This window comes from Apiospora marii, assembly GCF_038362585.1.
Source record: "Apiospora marii strain CBS 49790 chromosome Unknown utg000009l_segment0_segment0, whole genome shotgun sequence".
NCBI classification, from domain to species: Eukaryota; Fungi; Ascomycota; class Sordariomycetes; order Amphisphaeriales; family Apiosporaceae; genus Apiospora; species Apiospora marii.
In genome coordinates, this window is record NW_027117381.1 from 2328863 (window position 1) to 2343443 (window position 14581).

Sequence of the window (14581 nt, forward strand, 5' to 3'; positions counted from 1 at the left end):
CTTTTCATTGAACATCCTCCTTGCTCTGGAAATACTTGAGCACGAACTCTTCCATATTCTCTTGCGACGAAACGCCAACGCTCCAAGTGCGCCGTTGGGTTTTGGTCTTTGCGACAAGCTGTGTCCCTTCGGTGCCTATGGTAAGCTCCCTGTCTGACGCATCTACAAGCGCAACGCCGTCCACGGCATCGCCCCAGCCAAGCTCCTCCTTCGCCAGTTTCTCCGAGGTCAACTCGAGCAGCCTTTCGACGATTGCGCGGATCGTGGCTTGTCTGACGTAGTGTATCGCTTCATCAACGTTCGGGTACGTATCCGACGAGGGGTATAGGTTGACAAGGGGGTTCTGTGGGCCAGGCAGTGAGATTTTGAATTGCGTAGCATCCAGTGACAAGAAAGCCTTTGCGCGTAAGCCGATGCGAGTTTCCGGCGTGATCGATATATCAGCTGAAAACTGCTGAACATTGATGGTGTTCAACATAAGCATCTCTGCTTGCGAGAGGGCGTGGTCCGTGTCGGCTCGAGACGGCGGCTGCAAGCTAAGGGATGGCTGCGTTTTGGTGAAGCTTGCTGAATCGAAGCCTGCAGCATGCAAAGAGTCGGTCAGACTACTTATGAATCCAACCAGCTTGTCGTAGTCGAGAGTAAACCGATATCGTGAGATAAGGGGCCGTAGGAGGTTGTGAGGTGGGTTGTTGCGTCCATGCTTCGGTTGTACTCGTTTGCTGTAGTTTTGACGATGTGCGGCCATCAGAAAGAGGTTGAGGCCTTGAATCGTGAGCTCTGCCATTTGGTCGTAAAGGTTGTCCTCTTCGGGAAGTTCGGGTTCCGCAAGATCCTCCAGGCGTATAATCACCCTTGTGCTGGGGTTTACATTGTAGGAAACCTGCGAGCCGTCCGACTGAACACCAAGAGAAAGAAGCGTACGTGATTCGCGACTAATCTCGTACCACAACTCCTGTGCGAAGATGGTGTTACGGGCCTCGAGAACCCGGTCCTCCAGGCGGCTGTTGTCCGGGAGGCTGCCGGGGAGACGTGACCGCCCGACGATCTTGCCATCGACCTCGATAATAGCGCGCGCTCTCTGAGAGCCCCTTCCGGCTTGCCCATGGTCCAGTCGCGCACTGCCGTCCTCATTTCGTACCAACCGCGCGATACTGCTGTCTCTGTACATCGGGGCAGCCTCGGCAAAACCAAAACGAACGCCGAGACCCTTGCCAACCATGGACGACACGGCCCAGCCACTCTCACTGACGGCAAGTACATCGGCCCAGTACTTGGTTTCGAGGGCGATCTCTTTCTCGAGTCGCTCAGCTGCCTCCAAGACAGAGCTGACCATCTTGTTGGTGCCCATCACTCTCCATCCTGTACCCACGGCCAAATCGTCGGCTTCTCTGGCGGGTGTGATGTTGGACTGGTGCACTTTCGATGAGCCCAGAGTGCCGATTCCAACCAGCTCACGCAGGGTGGGAGATAAGGTCGTGCCAGCTTGGTTGGGCGTTTCCTTGGAAAGAAGAAGAGAGACCAGGTCCAGATTCAGCATAGCCGATTGATGCGCCGCCTCGAGGTTTCTCAGAAAGTCGTCGCGGGCCTCAACAGCCGTCTTCTCTTTCTTGCCGTTCTCGGCCTCGGTGTCCGATTCCGAGTCACCTTCGGGGCTGCCCTGGCTATTGTCCAGGTTGGCAGCTCCTGCCGCGCGCGCCTTGATATCCTCGACGAGGTCGGCTTCCTTGACATTGCGGAAGCCATTGCGCTCGGCGCTCACACGCTGCACGAATTCTTCAATGTTCTTGGGCTTCTTGTCGCCTTGAGGCCATGGCCTCAGCGAGAAGGGAGATTGATGTTCCATAAGGTCTGATGCTTTGATATGGTGTTTCGTGGTGGCAGTGAGCTAAGATGCAGTTAATGTTCAATGAGGATACGGCAGGTGGGAACTTTACGCTCATCTAAGCAGTGGGCCAGTGCGTGGGAGGGTCTTGGAATGGGGAGTTTTAGCATGCGGCACTCGCTCAATTCAATTGCTGCAGTCGGCGCTAAAGAGGCAGCTGTGCAATCATGTGGCACCATTCAATCAGCGTGGCACCTTGCCTGGCATTTTACCTCCTAGGTATCAAAAGCAAACCATGTTCATCCTCTTCAATGTTTCTCTTTTGACCAGCATTATCATTTTGAAGCTTAGGAGGTAGGGAGTGGCCTCCTTTAATGGGGGATACTCTAGTCATGCCCTTGATAAAACCCGCCGCAATTGTCGGCAACACTGATGATGACCTCGCTGTGCTACATCAAAATTGCCGGGTAGCTGAAACTATGGGCTCAGGAACGCCCCTGGACCTGGTGGGGTTTGATAATGGAATGATCAGAGACCCGGTTCAGTTCAACCTGCCGCAGCCCATCACCGTTGCCTTCTTCGTCAACATGAAGAAGCATACGCATGATGTGGCCGGTGATGCCCCCTAAGACTCACCGTCAGCGACACCAAGGCGCGGTGCGGACCTTGAAGTTCCTAAGCTCTATTTGGGATAGAGCCTATTATCAACATGTTTAGTATTGGGGAACTGTACTGGCCGGATGAGAGAAGTAGATATAAGCTTTATTTGTTTGCCCTATATCAGTTCTTAGCATGCTTCGTTAACAGAGGTTGGTACTCCTCACAGCATGCACAACTAACGTCCAAAGAACAAACTGTTACAATTTTTTATGACTGTTCGTATGCTTCCAGCCCCTGACATCGTGCAGTCGCTATGCTTTCACCGATCAGAATGTCGCTCGAATCCTGAAGAGTGACTGGTAACCCAAACCTGCGGTCTGGTGTGCTGGGCTTAAAGGTGAGGCTTCAGCCCATGAAGATCATTGGAAGTGAATACAACCGTACACCCTCAAAAGGCTTTCTTTTCACTGCATTGGCTCAAGACACGCACTGAACGAGTCACAAACCATATCCTGGACAATGACAGGGTTCAATATCCACGAGTTTTCATCACTTGAAGACAGCGAGAAGAAGCTCAAGCTAATCCGCGAAGCCGCTGACATGCAAGCCGATGGTTCCTTTGAAGATAAGTCCTATCAGGCAGCGTTGGAGCACGGTGATGATCCGCAGGCCCGGGATGCCCAGCGGACCCTAAAACGAGCGACAATGATGTATGATCTCAAGTTCTCCCGCAACCGTGTCTACTATGCAACAAGAGAGAAAGACAGCAAAGTCGTTGGCTGTGCGACTGTATTATTTGTCAGCGAAGAAATTCTAGAGAAAGAAACAAAAAACTTGAAAGAGCCTGACGGTACTCTCAAGGGAAGACCTACCCGTCCAAACTCACCGCCAGGTGATGAACATGAATACTGGATCGACCTCTTTCGTTACATCTTCAACGAGGCGAAGATACTCAAGATGACCAAGGACACTTACGTCAAGCAAAGAGATGCCTTGGGAACTCTGGGCAAGACATTCTATGGTGAGAGGTCACAACTCGCTTCTATTGAAGGCATCAACAGGAGATAAGCTGACAAGGCCTTAGATATTGGTGACCTAGTGGTGCATCAAGATTACCGAAAGCAGAATATCGCCACGAGAATTATAGAGCATATTGTCAAGGTACATGGAAAAGACCACGTCATCACACTGGAAACAAGTTCAGGCCATGTTCAGTCCGTTTCTAGCAAGCTTGGTTTCAAAGAGTTTGACAGTTATCAGGTCGCTGACAGCAATGGGAATACGGTCAACAGTAGTATGATGTGGAGGGAAAAGGGGTTTCTCAAATAGGATATGCCGTAGCATTACAAGAAGACAGGGGGGCAACAGCAAAGACGGGCATAAGGAAGGCAGTTGCAAAAGAGTAACTCTGGTTTTACGGGTTGAATACTCCGGCAATATCATTTCATATAAAAGAAAGGCTGTAGAATAGAGTTTGAGATAACGAAGAAATCACATATTGTCGAAACTGAAAATATCTAAAATAAATAAATAAACTAAATGCTCTTATTTCCTGGACAATTAGAGACCTGGAGGTAAACCCCAGCCAGGAGGAAAACGTGGTAGCTACTCTTCACTCTTTTTATCGCTATCATAAAGTTATTGTTTATATGAACTGAGGGCAATGTGGCTACTTAGAAAAGGAGATTCCAGGTGATCCTTAAACTCTGTTTTACCAGGGCCACATCTTTCCATAAACCAGGTTGAGGTTCGTGTGAAAAACACATAAACCATTTTCTAGTTCTCGCCAAGTGTAAGTATAAATGAGAGCTATAGAACAAGGAATATTCATAATGGTGCCAGCCAGGCCACCCAAATCTACAGCATTCACAAAAATCCCACCACTTTCGAAAACTGCCAACACGGTCATTTTCGGGTATCCAAAAGATTCCAATGAAGACATCCCTTGCCCCGGCTACCTCCGTTGGCCTGTCGGATCTCCCAGTCGAGCTTGTAGCGCATATCCTGGGTTACTTGGACTCGTACGAGGACTTGGCGACTTGCCTGTCGTCGTCGGCGGTCTTTCTGGACGGTTTTTTGTACAGGAGGAACACCACCTTGTTTAAAGTAGTCTGCAGGTCCATAGGCTACGAATGCCTTCCCGATGCTCTGGCCATTGTCCGCTGCCCTGACTTTTCCGACATCACCGACCGCGACGAGATGCGCACCAGGATCAACAGCTATCTCACAGACCGCGCCTCGCAGGATCCCTGGCCCTGCTCGCGCAAGGAAGTCGTGATGCTCTGCCAGCTAGATCGAGTCATTATGCGATTCGTAGACGACCTTGTGAGAAAGGCCAAGAGCGATAACTGGGCTGCAGAAGAGGGTTGCCTCCCGCATTGGGCCGACTCCTCCTTTTCCTATTGCGGTACCGCGAGCCAGGAGTCGACCCGTCCTGCTATCACAAGAGCCGAGTCGACTCGGTACAGGCGAGCATGGCTCCGCCACGAGCTATTCAACAAGGTCTTCATCCGCAACAGAGCACCTAGTCTTTTCCGTAGCAGCCAGCAGTCCAGGTTATTGCTGGACGACCTGGAAATGTGGGAAATTGTCGGGATCCAAGCAATCCATATGCATCTCAAAGATCTTCATATGATGATGTTGGACTCCCTCTACGACGAGATACAATCTTTATTGCTGAACACAGCTGCACAACCCTCTATCCCGGGCAGATTGAATTCAGGCCATGACCAAGTAAGCAACCATTCAGAAATATACCAGGACTCCGATACCAGGCGTGAATCTAACTAAGCAAGCAGGCAAATATGGTCGGTTTGAGGGACGTTGCAGATGACGTATTCCCTTACCTCCATTGGTCCACCCGGTCAGAGCTCCTCAGATCCCTCGCTGAAGACGACATTGCCTCGATATATAACCGGATTCGCTCTGGCCATGATGGTTTCCGGCACGAGCTACGAGTGAGAGGATCTCCTCTGCGACACAATGATATCATGAAGGCTTGCGCATACCGCGAAGAGAAGCTTTTGCGTGCTGGTCACACGCCGTCGGCGACGTTCCCTGGTCCTACCGATTCTTGGGAGGCAGGGTTGAGACCCATCAACTCCATTATCGTCCATGAAAGGGTCGGGAATACAGATATTCGTGGTTTCAAATTTTTCTCATTCCCGTGTATTGCAACCAAAGGCTTGGTCTTCTTGGATGGCCCCATTGATACTAGAGCAGCTTTCAGAGCAGAGTATCAAGTATCAAGCGTACGGGAGCTAGAAGCCCAAGAAGACAGCTGGGTAGAGGAATTCGACGACGAGTACAGCGCTTTTATTGAAGCGTTCAATGGCCTCTGCATCAATAAGGATGTCTTGGCATCATTTCAAGCCAATCATGGCGCGACCGCCAACACGAATTGAGCCATACACAGGTCTGATGATAGAGCCTCATCCCTCAAGACAACCCAGACATGTCGGTGAGCAGAGGGTTGTGTTTACTGGTTTCTAGGGTCGCCCATTTGATCATGTCACAGAGCCCCCAACCGCACGAGTCAGCTATAGGTAATTCAAGTAATATATTGATCTAGGGAATGCAACAAATGTATCGGGCACACATCTCCAAGCCGTCGTGTGAACCAATGACAATGCTGTTGTAGGTCTGACTATTTCTCATTTTCGAGAGCGGGCACACATTTGCTCAGGAAGTTCTGAACCTCGTCAAGCTCTTCCACACAGGCCGAGTGGGCCATGTTGCTGGGCCATGTCAGCAAGATGTGATCCTGGTGAGATCATACGGATAATTGGATAACTTACGGGTACAGCGTGAAGGTCACCTTGAATCCCTGGTCTTTGAGAGCCTGCGAGGAGTCCTTGCCAAACGCAGTCGGCACCACGGGATCCGAGTCACCATGGCACATCAGAATAGGGGTCTCGCGGTTGAGATCGTATTCCTTGAGGTAATCGGGAAGCTTGTGGTCCAAGGGGAGCCACGACGACAGGCCAACAATGCCGCCTAGTTTAACGTTGGACGTGAGTCCTGTCAACAACGACATGGCGCCTCCCTGGGAGAAACCTCCGAGGACTATGCGCTCAGCAGGGATGCCACCGTCTATCTCGGCCTTGACCAAGTCACGGAGGTAGTCGCGGGTCACTTCGATGCCCTTCTCGTCCTGGTTCCTCCGCAGGTCATCGGGTCGACCACCGAGGGCGAAGATGTCGAACCAGCCGGGCATGCGCATGCCGCCATTCTATAATACGGTGACACATTCTTAGGAGAAGAACAACGACAATGACGACAACAAACGTAGACGAATCAAGCATGGAGACAATAGCGGCCACTTACACATGTGATGGGGATTTGAGGGGCATGAGGCAAGATGAACTTGACCTCGTCCAGCTTGGACCTGCGGCGCCAGTTCTCGACCGCATCGGCCCATCCGTAGCCGGTGTCGCCAAGGCCGTGCACGAAGATGACGGTGGCCGTGTGCTTCTTGGCCGGAGGGAACAGTAGTGGGGGCAGCCGCCGGAGAGCGCTCATGGTGGGCGAGAAGGCGTCGGGTTCCGGGAAAGCGGGGAAGTTGAGTAGTTGTTGGGCGCTTACTAAAGGCAACAACACCAACGCAAGAAGCAAGGCGAGACGAGGAATGAAAGTGGATTGGTAAGGCAATGTGATCATACACGCAGGAGACTCGGGCCAAAGATAGTTGTTGACGGGGAGCACTGATGCAGTGGTGTGATACTGGACGCTAGAGTAGAGGTTAACTGCCAGTTTGATTCTGTCGCATTCCAAAAGGCCCCGCGCTCGCTCCACTTCCGTTAGCACTGGAGGGGAAGAGCCCTGGGCAGAGCCACGGGCTGGCTGGCTTATCCCACCGGCGGAGAGTCAGGAGGTTGCAGCTGACATATCCTTGGTAATCAGGGGGAATGCATATTCTGTAGTATCAATTGCAGACTTCGGATGGTTTGTAACAGACTCAACACTCAACAGGATCTATTTGAAGTTTCCTTTCCCTCGGTTGCTGTGTGAATGGATCCCATCAGACAATTCCGGAGGCCGTTTTTAATTCTCACGGTCGCCGTAGTGATTCTTGCTATTTTTCTACGCTCCAATATAGCCTCTGATCCGTTGATGTCCAATTGGATCCCAAAACCGATTTCATCCCTATTGGGTATCTCCTCGGCTGCGAGAAAATCGTTGACAACTTCCAATTCCTCGATTCCGACAATGTCGGGTAAAACGCCAGTATATTTCTTCAGCCATGGCGGTGTATGAGCCCTGTAAGCCCCTTCTGCATTGGAAGAATGTCGTCTAAACTCTAGCGCAGCCCAATGTCCAGTACGAAACCAGGCATCCCGTGTTTCCCGTGCTCCAAGCGATTGGACAAGAGATCACGCAAAATGTAAAACCGAAAGCTGTAGTTGTATTTTCGGGCCATTGGGAAGCGGACCGGGATGCTATCGAGGTCAACACTGCCGAGCATACAGACTTGATATACGAGTAAGTCCAGCCCTTGCATATACCCGGGCATGACCAGTACTCGGTTGCACATGTACTCATGGAGGGTTATTGAGCAGTTTTTACGGATTCCCTAAACACTACTATGAGGCGAAGTACCCGAATAAGGGCAGCCCTGAGTTGGCCTCAAAGATCATGGGTCTTCTGTCGAACGCCGGCATCAAGTCCAAAGGAGTGACCCGCGGGCTCGACCACGGAGTCTGGTCTGGTTTCAGCGTCGGTACGTACTTTCTTATACAGGCTGGCCTTCGGAATAGTGCCTATTGAACTCACGTGTATGCTGTCTAGCTTTCGATCCTGAGCAGAACCCTTTGAACGTGCCGCTTGTCCAGGTGAGTCTGTACAACAATGAGGACCCGGACATGCATTACCGCCTGGGTCAAGCCGTCGCATCGCTGCGAGACAAAGGCGTCGTCATCATTGGCGCCGGCATGTCGGTGCACAACCTGAGAGACATGCGCTACGCCATGTCCAGCCCCATTCCACAGCGGTACACGGTGTCGTTTGATGAGGCTCTGAAGGAAGCGACGGAAACGCCGCCAGCGGAACGCCAGGCACGTATGGCGGAGGCCGCGAAACGACCTGATGCTCGAGAGGCACATCCCGTAAGTACACACCTGCTGGCTCGTTTCAAGAAGCATGGGTTAATATTCTTCAGCATATGGACCATTTGATGCCGATCTACGTGGCGGCCGGAGCTGCTGGTGATGACCCGGGGAAGAGAACCTGGACTCTGCACGAAGGCAGTATGGGTTGGGCTCAGTACAGATTTGCGAGTTCGTGAGTGCGTCGACCACATACAACCTGTAACCTATGGATTCGCATCTTTGGGATTCTCGTCCAGGATTCAAGTGTATGTAGTCTTGTGGGTATTCAGACATCGTAGGAGCCGCCTTAGAAGCCGCTTACCGAAGTGAAGTTCCACTGGAATTAGCGAATTTCTACAAGTAGGTACTCCTTATGAATGTTTCTATTTTTGTATCTCAGGTGCTAATGCACTTTACGTTAGCGCGGCATGACGTTGGACAGAGAGTGCGGGAGATGGTAAACCCCCGAGAGGTTTGTATTTTACGTGGGTAGTGGGAGTTTTGACCTTAGCGAAGATTTCCAACAGCACATGTCAAATCACCGGCAAGATGAATATCTGATCTAGCCTTCTCAACATTCTTCGTATGTACATATCTCTGCTGCCCAATTAACGAATGCCATACCTACAGCATGCCTTATCTCATAGCCATGTGGACCAAGTCCCCATTATAAGATGCAGATGTCGATTGATCACAAGGCAAACCCATCAGCAACTGTCAGGTGTGTAAGTGGGGAGGCCAATCAACAGTAGGCGTGCATGGAACCAGGCCCAGCTTTAGCACCGAAAGTTGAGGCTTTGCTGCACAGATATCAGGTTGAGTCGTGTCAAAACTGCTGTCAAACCACCTTGAACACTTTGAGGTATTTATTAATTGCTCTACTGGCAGACGAAGTCTTGTTGCGAGCCCTTTAATAAAGTCGACCGCCTCTAAGTATTGTTGTCGTGCAACAGCCAGGTTCTCGAGTCCATTGCTCCATCAACCCCCTGCGTCCCCATTCGGCGTCTCCAAATGCTAAGATAAACAATTACCTACCCACCACCTGCACCACCTTGCCCTACCGGCCGCCTCTTCCAAACGAAGGAACCTCAGCCAACAGCACCCACCATGGCGTCGCCCGTCAACGACCGTCCGCCCTCTCCCTCGCCCTCTCAACTACCCCCCATCCCGGGCTCACCGACTTTCACCTATGCATCGACGGCGAACGTGCTCTCGTCCTACACCTTGCCCCTCCCACCGCCGCCGCGGCCGGCGCACGCCATCCTCACCAAGGCCGACCTCGAGGCCAGCCAGACCGCCTACGCCGATCTCCTCTCGACCGCCAAGTCCTACCGCCAGGCCCTGGCCACCCTCTCTACGACCGCCTCCGCCTTCGGCGCCTCCCTCGAAGCCTGCGCCCGCCTGAAAGAGTCGCGCGCCGACGCCCTCGGCCCCCTGCCCGGCATCGGCGGCGGCGGCGGCTGTCCGAGCCTGTCCAACTCCTACACTACCAAGCAAGGGTCCTGCACCGCGGACCTGCTGCTTGGCGCGAGCGGAGTCCACCACCTGGTCGCGAACCACCAGCAGATCCTGTCCGAGACGGTGTACCGCAACTTCGAGGTGCCGCTCCTGCACGAGCTCGACAAGTGGCGGGCCGCCATTGACGACGAGGACGAGCGGTACCGGCGCGAGGCGGCCGCCCGGAGCCAGGAGATCCGGCGGCTCGAGAAGGAGGGCCTCAAGCTGCACAAGCAGCGCCGGCGGGACGTCTCCAAGTTCCGCGAGCACCTGGTGGAGCTCACGAGCCGGCTCGACGGCCTCACGACCCTGCACGGCGACCATGCTAGGACCTTGCTGCGCGAGAGCCAGGAGACGAGCGTCAAGATCCTGGATGCGAGCTGCAGCCTGGTGCGGGCCGAGGTGGACATCTTCGAGAGCCTGGCCCGCAAGGGCTGGAGCGGCGGCGGCCTGGACGAGCTCCTCGAGAAGGGGCGGGACCTCTTCGCCTCCGAGGACGACGCGCTGGTCGGGGCCGGTATCGTCGGCAACCCTGGCGCCCACAACGGGGTGGACGGGGCGAAGCTGTTTAGTATACTGCCGCCTAAGAGCATACTGCAGCAGGGCGACTCGGAGTCCGACTCCGGGACGAGATCGGGCAAGTCGCGGGGCCACGGCCGTACGGATAGCCTGCTCGTCGAGACCGATCGGTACCAGAGCCTCACGGGCGCGGTGGAGAGGGAAAGGGGCGATAACGAGAGCATCTTTTCCGAATTCAACCAGAGCCGCGGCGTCCGGCCCTTCAGCCCACAGCCCATCAGACGGAATCACACGGACGTCATCTTGGACCCAGACTCGTTGTTCTTGGGCGACGACGAGGGCGAAGGGGCTAGAGACGTAACCGCGCAGAGCCTCACGCTAGAACAGCAGAAAGGCCGCGAAGACGAAGAAAGCGATGAGGATGGGGCCTCGCCTTGGAAGCACGAGGGGCTGCGCAGGGCCAGCGGGGGGGACACATTCTCCGGGCTCGACTGTCAAGGGCAGGACACGCAGATGGAGCTCGACCGATAAGGACGACAACAGCTCTGAAACGGAATGATGCTATTTGGCAGAGAATTGAGTAGAGTATTGCATTGCATACCGACATGCATGCTTCATGCAGAAATCGCCCCTTACGAAGAAACGGATCAAATGAAGGACATGGTCATGGTTGGAGTTACTAGCAGATAGAGATTACAGGTCGCTCAGTGCGACGTCTTGTTCAGAATTGGGAAGCCTTAGAAAAAGGGCCGGCATTCTTAATTATATACCCCTTTTATACAATATTCGGTTAAAAACACAGAGAAAGCATCGCCAGAGTTACACGCTCTGGGCACTTACATGCTTATGCCTCTTAAGTGTGACCCCGTGGCATCTTGGCTACTTCCACGCCATGCTAGCACACAGATGGAGAGACAATAATCTGTAACATATATGGTGCCTGTCTATCGGGAATATCTATTGATGACGTGCTCCTTCACGAAAAGCTTGTGTGGAGTTTTAGGTTCTTGTTACGAGCCTGTTTCGCTCCTTCATCCTCTCATGAATTTGATTAAGTACTCTTGAGGCCTGTCCCCTCCTACTGCGCCATTGCACACAAATCAACCAGCACAATGCTTGAACTCCCCTCGACGCCTGTAATAATGCACTTTTTGGGGATTGTTTGAACCACACTCTAGAAAAGTCATACCGTAGCGAGCGCCTCGCCAAACTTCTTGCCGAGCAACTTGGTAGCAAGCATGTATTGTAAGCAGCCCCTGTATCCGGGTAAAGAACTGTCTAGTCATCCTTATCGGCACTAACGATCTCTTTGCCAAACAGTCCAAACCAGCTGTCCAGGTAATACATAACTCGCCAGTACAGACTCGCCCGGTTGAAGTCAAACTCGCCGCTTTCGAGTCGCGGCACCTCGTCCCCGATCATGCTGCCGCTCAACCACTTGATTAGAGGAATGCGACTTGTCAGCCGCGCTACAACGCCGGGCTGCGGCAGTAGGGCTTGGTCGGCCGATATCACCTTTATGCGGCGAGCTTCGGGGATGCGGCGGCAGTACTCATTATTTGTGGCGGTGGTGATGGCGCTCGTGGACTCGACGGGTTCGTAATCCGCCGCCCGGGAACCGAGGTAGGCGCCAGTGACAGTAGCAGTGGACGCGGTACCGGTCGTATTGGAAGACATGGTGGCAGAATCGATGGTGTGGGTCGAAGTTTGGGACTCGGGCGGCGAGCCATGCAGATCGAGACTCGAGTTCCGACCGACAGCTGGGGTACCGGCCAGCCACGACTTGGGGAGGTTCGATGCCGCCTTGCCGTTCTGATTGCGCGAGGCCGATGGGCGGCGTCGCTCACCGCGGAACGACCGCGGGTTCGGTTGCTCGTCTTGCAACATGCCGGCATTGCCTTCCATATCCATCACGGCAGCGTCTTCCTTAGGGGGCATGCCGCGGTAGGCCTCGGCGAACACCAAGTGACCCATGATCTTTTGCGGAGAGGCGTAAATAGCAGACTCGGCCGCATCAGCCGATTCGAATGTAACCTTAATCCAGTGTTCTCCTCCATCCACGCGGTTCACCTTTGTCCTTTCCTGAGGCGTCAGAGCTCTTCTCCTGGTGAAGGCGGAGTCTCGCAGCTCCGACTTGTACCGCCGCTGTTCGATGGGTGGCTCGCGCGAATAGTCCTCGCATATTCGCCCAGCCAGCTGTTCATATTGACTTATCGCAGCATACTGCTGCGCCGAGGATCTGTAACCCCTCAAAATGACCTCTGTGGGTTCCTGAACAAAGCGTGGTGCCTGGGCCGCCACGACAGCATCATCGGGAGACACGGCCTGGGAGAGGTAGCTGGTTTTTCGTTGGGGGTTGTTCGACGCGGCCGCGGGTTCCTGGCTGGAGACATAGTCGGCGAACAGTTTGTCGGCGCCTTGCATAGTCGCATCTTCGCGTTTCGGCGGCAAGCTGCCGGTCCTCGATCGCGACCTTCTAGTAGACTTGCCGAAGGAGCCAGACTCGGGAACTGCACGGCGCCGAGGTGCATCTCTCTGTCGGTCGCTGCTAAAACCACACGCACGGTTGTAAGTCAAAACGGCCTGGGAAACGAGGCGCGAAGTACCGGTTCAGGTCTGAAAATCACGTACTCTGGGAATATCATAGCATATGGTCTCTGGATCCCATCTTCGCCGGTGTAGAGCTCGTCATCGGGGACGTTGTGTAAGATCAAGGGAGGCATTGTGTTTTGACTCGGGCCACCTGAGACTCGTGATTGTTGACTGCAGCGACTGGGTCTCGATGCCGAAGTCCGACCTATTGGCAAGATGCGTCTCGAAATCGCGAGTTGAGGATTGGGCTAGAAATGTTATTTGGACGAGACTAAGATCAGGGTGGAAGGGGGCTGCAATAGTATGCGACAGGATGCGTTCAACCACTGCCCTTTGACTTTGGCATTGATAGACATAGAATTTCTGATTTGGAGAGCAATGGCGGAGGCTAAAACAAACTTGTACCTAAGCCCAACCGCCCCAGCAACCAATGCATATGGCCAATGGGGGAGTACCCAGGTACTTTGATTGTTGGAGTTGGCAGGGGTCGGGATGAGTGCAGGTGTTTTTGGCAAGTACCCGAGCGCCGGTGAACTGCTTTCAGAGGTACCTGGCAGCAGTTGCTTCCCAGCTAGGTAATCGGCAAGGCGGCTGAAGCTTCAGTGGGGTAGCCGGGACATCTCTTAACAGACCTGGAGCTGTAGCTCCTCCAACGACATCATCAGACTTCCAACTTTAAAGCTCCATCTATCCGTTGAACCTCTTCCCAGTATCATCAACTACGCCCCTCCTCATAACCAACAACTCGGCCATCCCACAACCTTCACAATGTTCGGATTCGTATGTTCAGGATGCTTTACTTCCAATTGGCAAGACTAGAAACTAACCATTGGTCTTGTAGCGCAAAACCAAGGACATCATCACCGTCTTCCACAAGGCGAGCTCCCCAGCTTCCATGAGAGTAACGACTCTCCTGAAGCAGGTGTCCGCCAATACCGCCGAGGCGGCCACTGAGGACCAAGCCAGCGACCACACGCACCAGACCCACCCCAAGCGCCCGGAGTTTGACCTGAACATCACTGAAGATGCCCCTACCTCGGATCAGCTGCAAACGATCCTCGAATACGTGGGACAGAACAAGATCAGCACCGTCATCCCTGGAACCAACAGCACCAAGGATGCTCTGAAGAAGTTCAAGGAGAGCGCCGACAACTTCAAGCGGCCAGTGGTAAGTCTCTCCAGCTTTCGAAGCTTTCCCTTTCTTCGCCTGTCAGCGGACTAATACGGGCCAATAGATTGTGGATTGGAACAACGGACATGCGGTTGCCAGTGAGAACGAGTCGGAGATATTGAAGATGCTGGATAACCTGAAGAAGGAATAGTAGATATGCTTTTAGCTTGATACCAATAACGAAGTACAGCCAGGGCTGTTTGCCTGCTGTGTAAATTGCACATTTCAAATATCTATGAATCTTGTATCCAAAGTTTCTTCTTACAAATCGCCAGGGCTAATGACCGGTCT

The 14581-nt window shown here is 53.3% G+C and overlaps 7 protein-coding genes across 7 annotated transcripts; 4 read left to right on the forward strand and 3 right to left on the reverse strand.

Annotated features, from left to right (window-relative positions):
- Window positions 1–4: 4 nt before the first annotated feature.
- PG985_012273 (uncharacterized protein) lies at window positions 5–1846 on the reverse strand (the record flags this gene model as incomplete). The annotated part of the gene is made up of 1 exon (XM_066832040.1): window positions 5–1846. The coding sequence occupies one exon, from the start codon at window positions 1844–1846 to the stop codon at window positions 5–7; it is 1842 nt and encodes a 613-aa protein (XP_066680090.1).
- A 371-nt stretch (window positions 1847–2217) lies between these two features.
- On the forward strand, window positions 2218–5829 carry PG985_012274 (uncharacterized protein; the record flags this gene model as incomplete). Its single annotated transcript, XM_066832041.1, has 6 exons — window positions 2218–2440; window positions 2952–3446; window positions 3510–3719; window positions 4206–4217; window positions 4272–5158; window positions 5224–5829. The coding sequence occupies 6 exons, from the start codon at window positions 2218–2220 to the stop codon at window positions 5827–5829; spliced, it is 2433 nt and encodes an 810-aa protein (XP_066680091.1).
- A 242-nt stretch (window positions 5830–6071) lies between these two features.
- On the reverse strand, window positions 6072–6946 carry PG985_012275 (acyl-protein thioesterase 1; the record flags this gene model as incomplete). The annotated part of the gene is made up of 3 exons (XM_066832042.1): window positions 6072–6162; window positions 6223–6656; window positions 6752–6946. The coding sequence occupies 3 exons, from the start codon at window positions 6944–6946 to the stop codon at window positions 6072–6074; spliced, it is 720 nt and encodes a 239-aa protein (XP_066680092.1).
- Window positions 6947–7633: 687 nt separating this feature from the next.
- PG985_012276 (Extradiol ring-cleavage dioxygenase- class III enzyme- subunit B) lies at window positions 7634–8708 on the forward strand (the record flags this gene model as incomplete). The annotated part of the gene is made up of 5 exons (XM_066832043.1): window positions 7634–7675; window positions 7734–7906; window positions 7984–8144; window positions 8213–8529; window positions 8583–8708. The coding sequence occupies 5 exons, from the start codon at window positions 7634–7636 to the stop codon at window positions 8706–8708; spliced, it is 819 nt and encodes a 272-aa protein (XP_066680093.1).
- A 910-nt stretch (window positions 8709–9618) lies between these two features.
- On the forward strand, window positions 9619–11058 carry PG985_012277 (uncharacterized protein; the record flags this gene model as incomplete). The annotated part of the gene is made up of 1 exon (XM_066832044.1): window positions 9619–11058. The coding sequence occupies one exon, from the start codon at window positions 9619–9621 to the stop codon at window positions 11056–11058; it is 1440 nt and encodes a 479-aa protein (XP_066680094.1).
- Window positions 11059–11805: 747 nt separating this feature from the next.
- On the reverse strand, window positions 11806–13250 carry PG985_012278 (uncharacterized protein; the record flags this gene model as incomplete). The annotated part of the gene is made up of 2 exons (XM_066832045.1): window positions 11806–13072; window positions 13159–13250. The coding sequence occupies 2 exons, from the start codon at window positions 13248–13250 to the stop codon at window positions 11806–11808; spliced, it is 1359 nt and encodes a 452-aa protein (XP_066680095.1).
- Window positions 13251–13887: 637 nt separating this feature from the next.
- On the forward strand, window positions 13888–14441 carry PG985_012279 (uncharacterized protein; the record flags this gene model as incomplete). Its single annotated transcript, XM_066832046.1, has 3 exons — window positions 13888–13899; window positions 13961–14287; window positions 14355–14441. The coding sequence occupies 3 exons, from the start codon at window positions 13888–13890 to the stop codon at window positions 14439–14441; spliced, it is 426 nt and encodes a 141-aa protein (XP_066680096.1).
- Window positions 14442–14581: the final 140 nt, after the last annotated feature.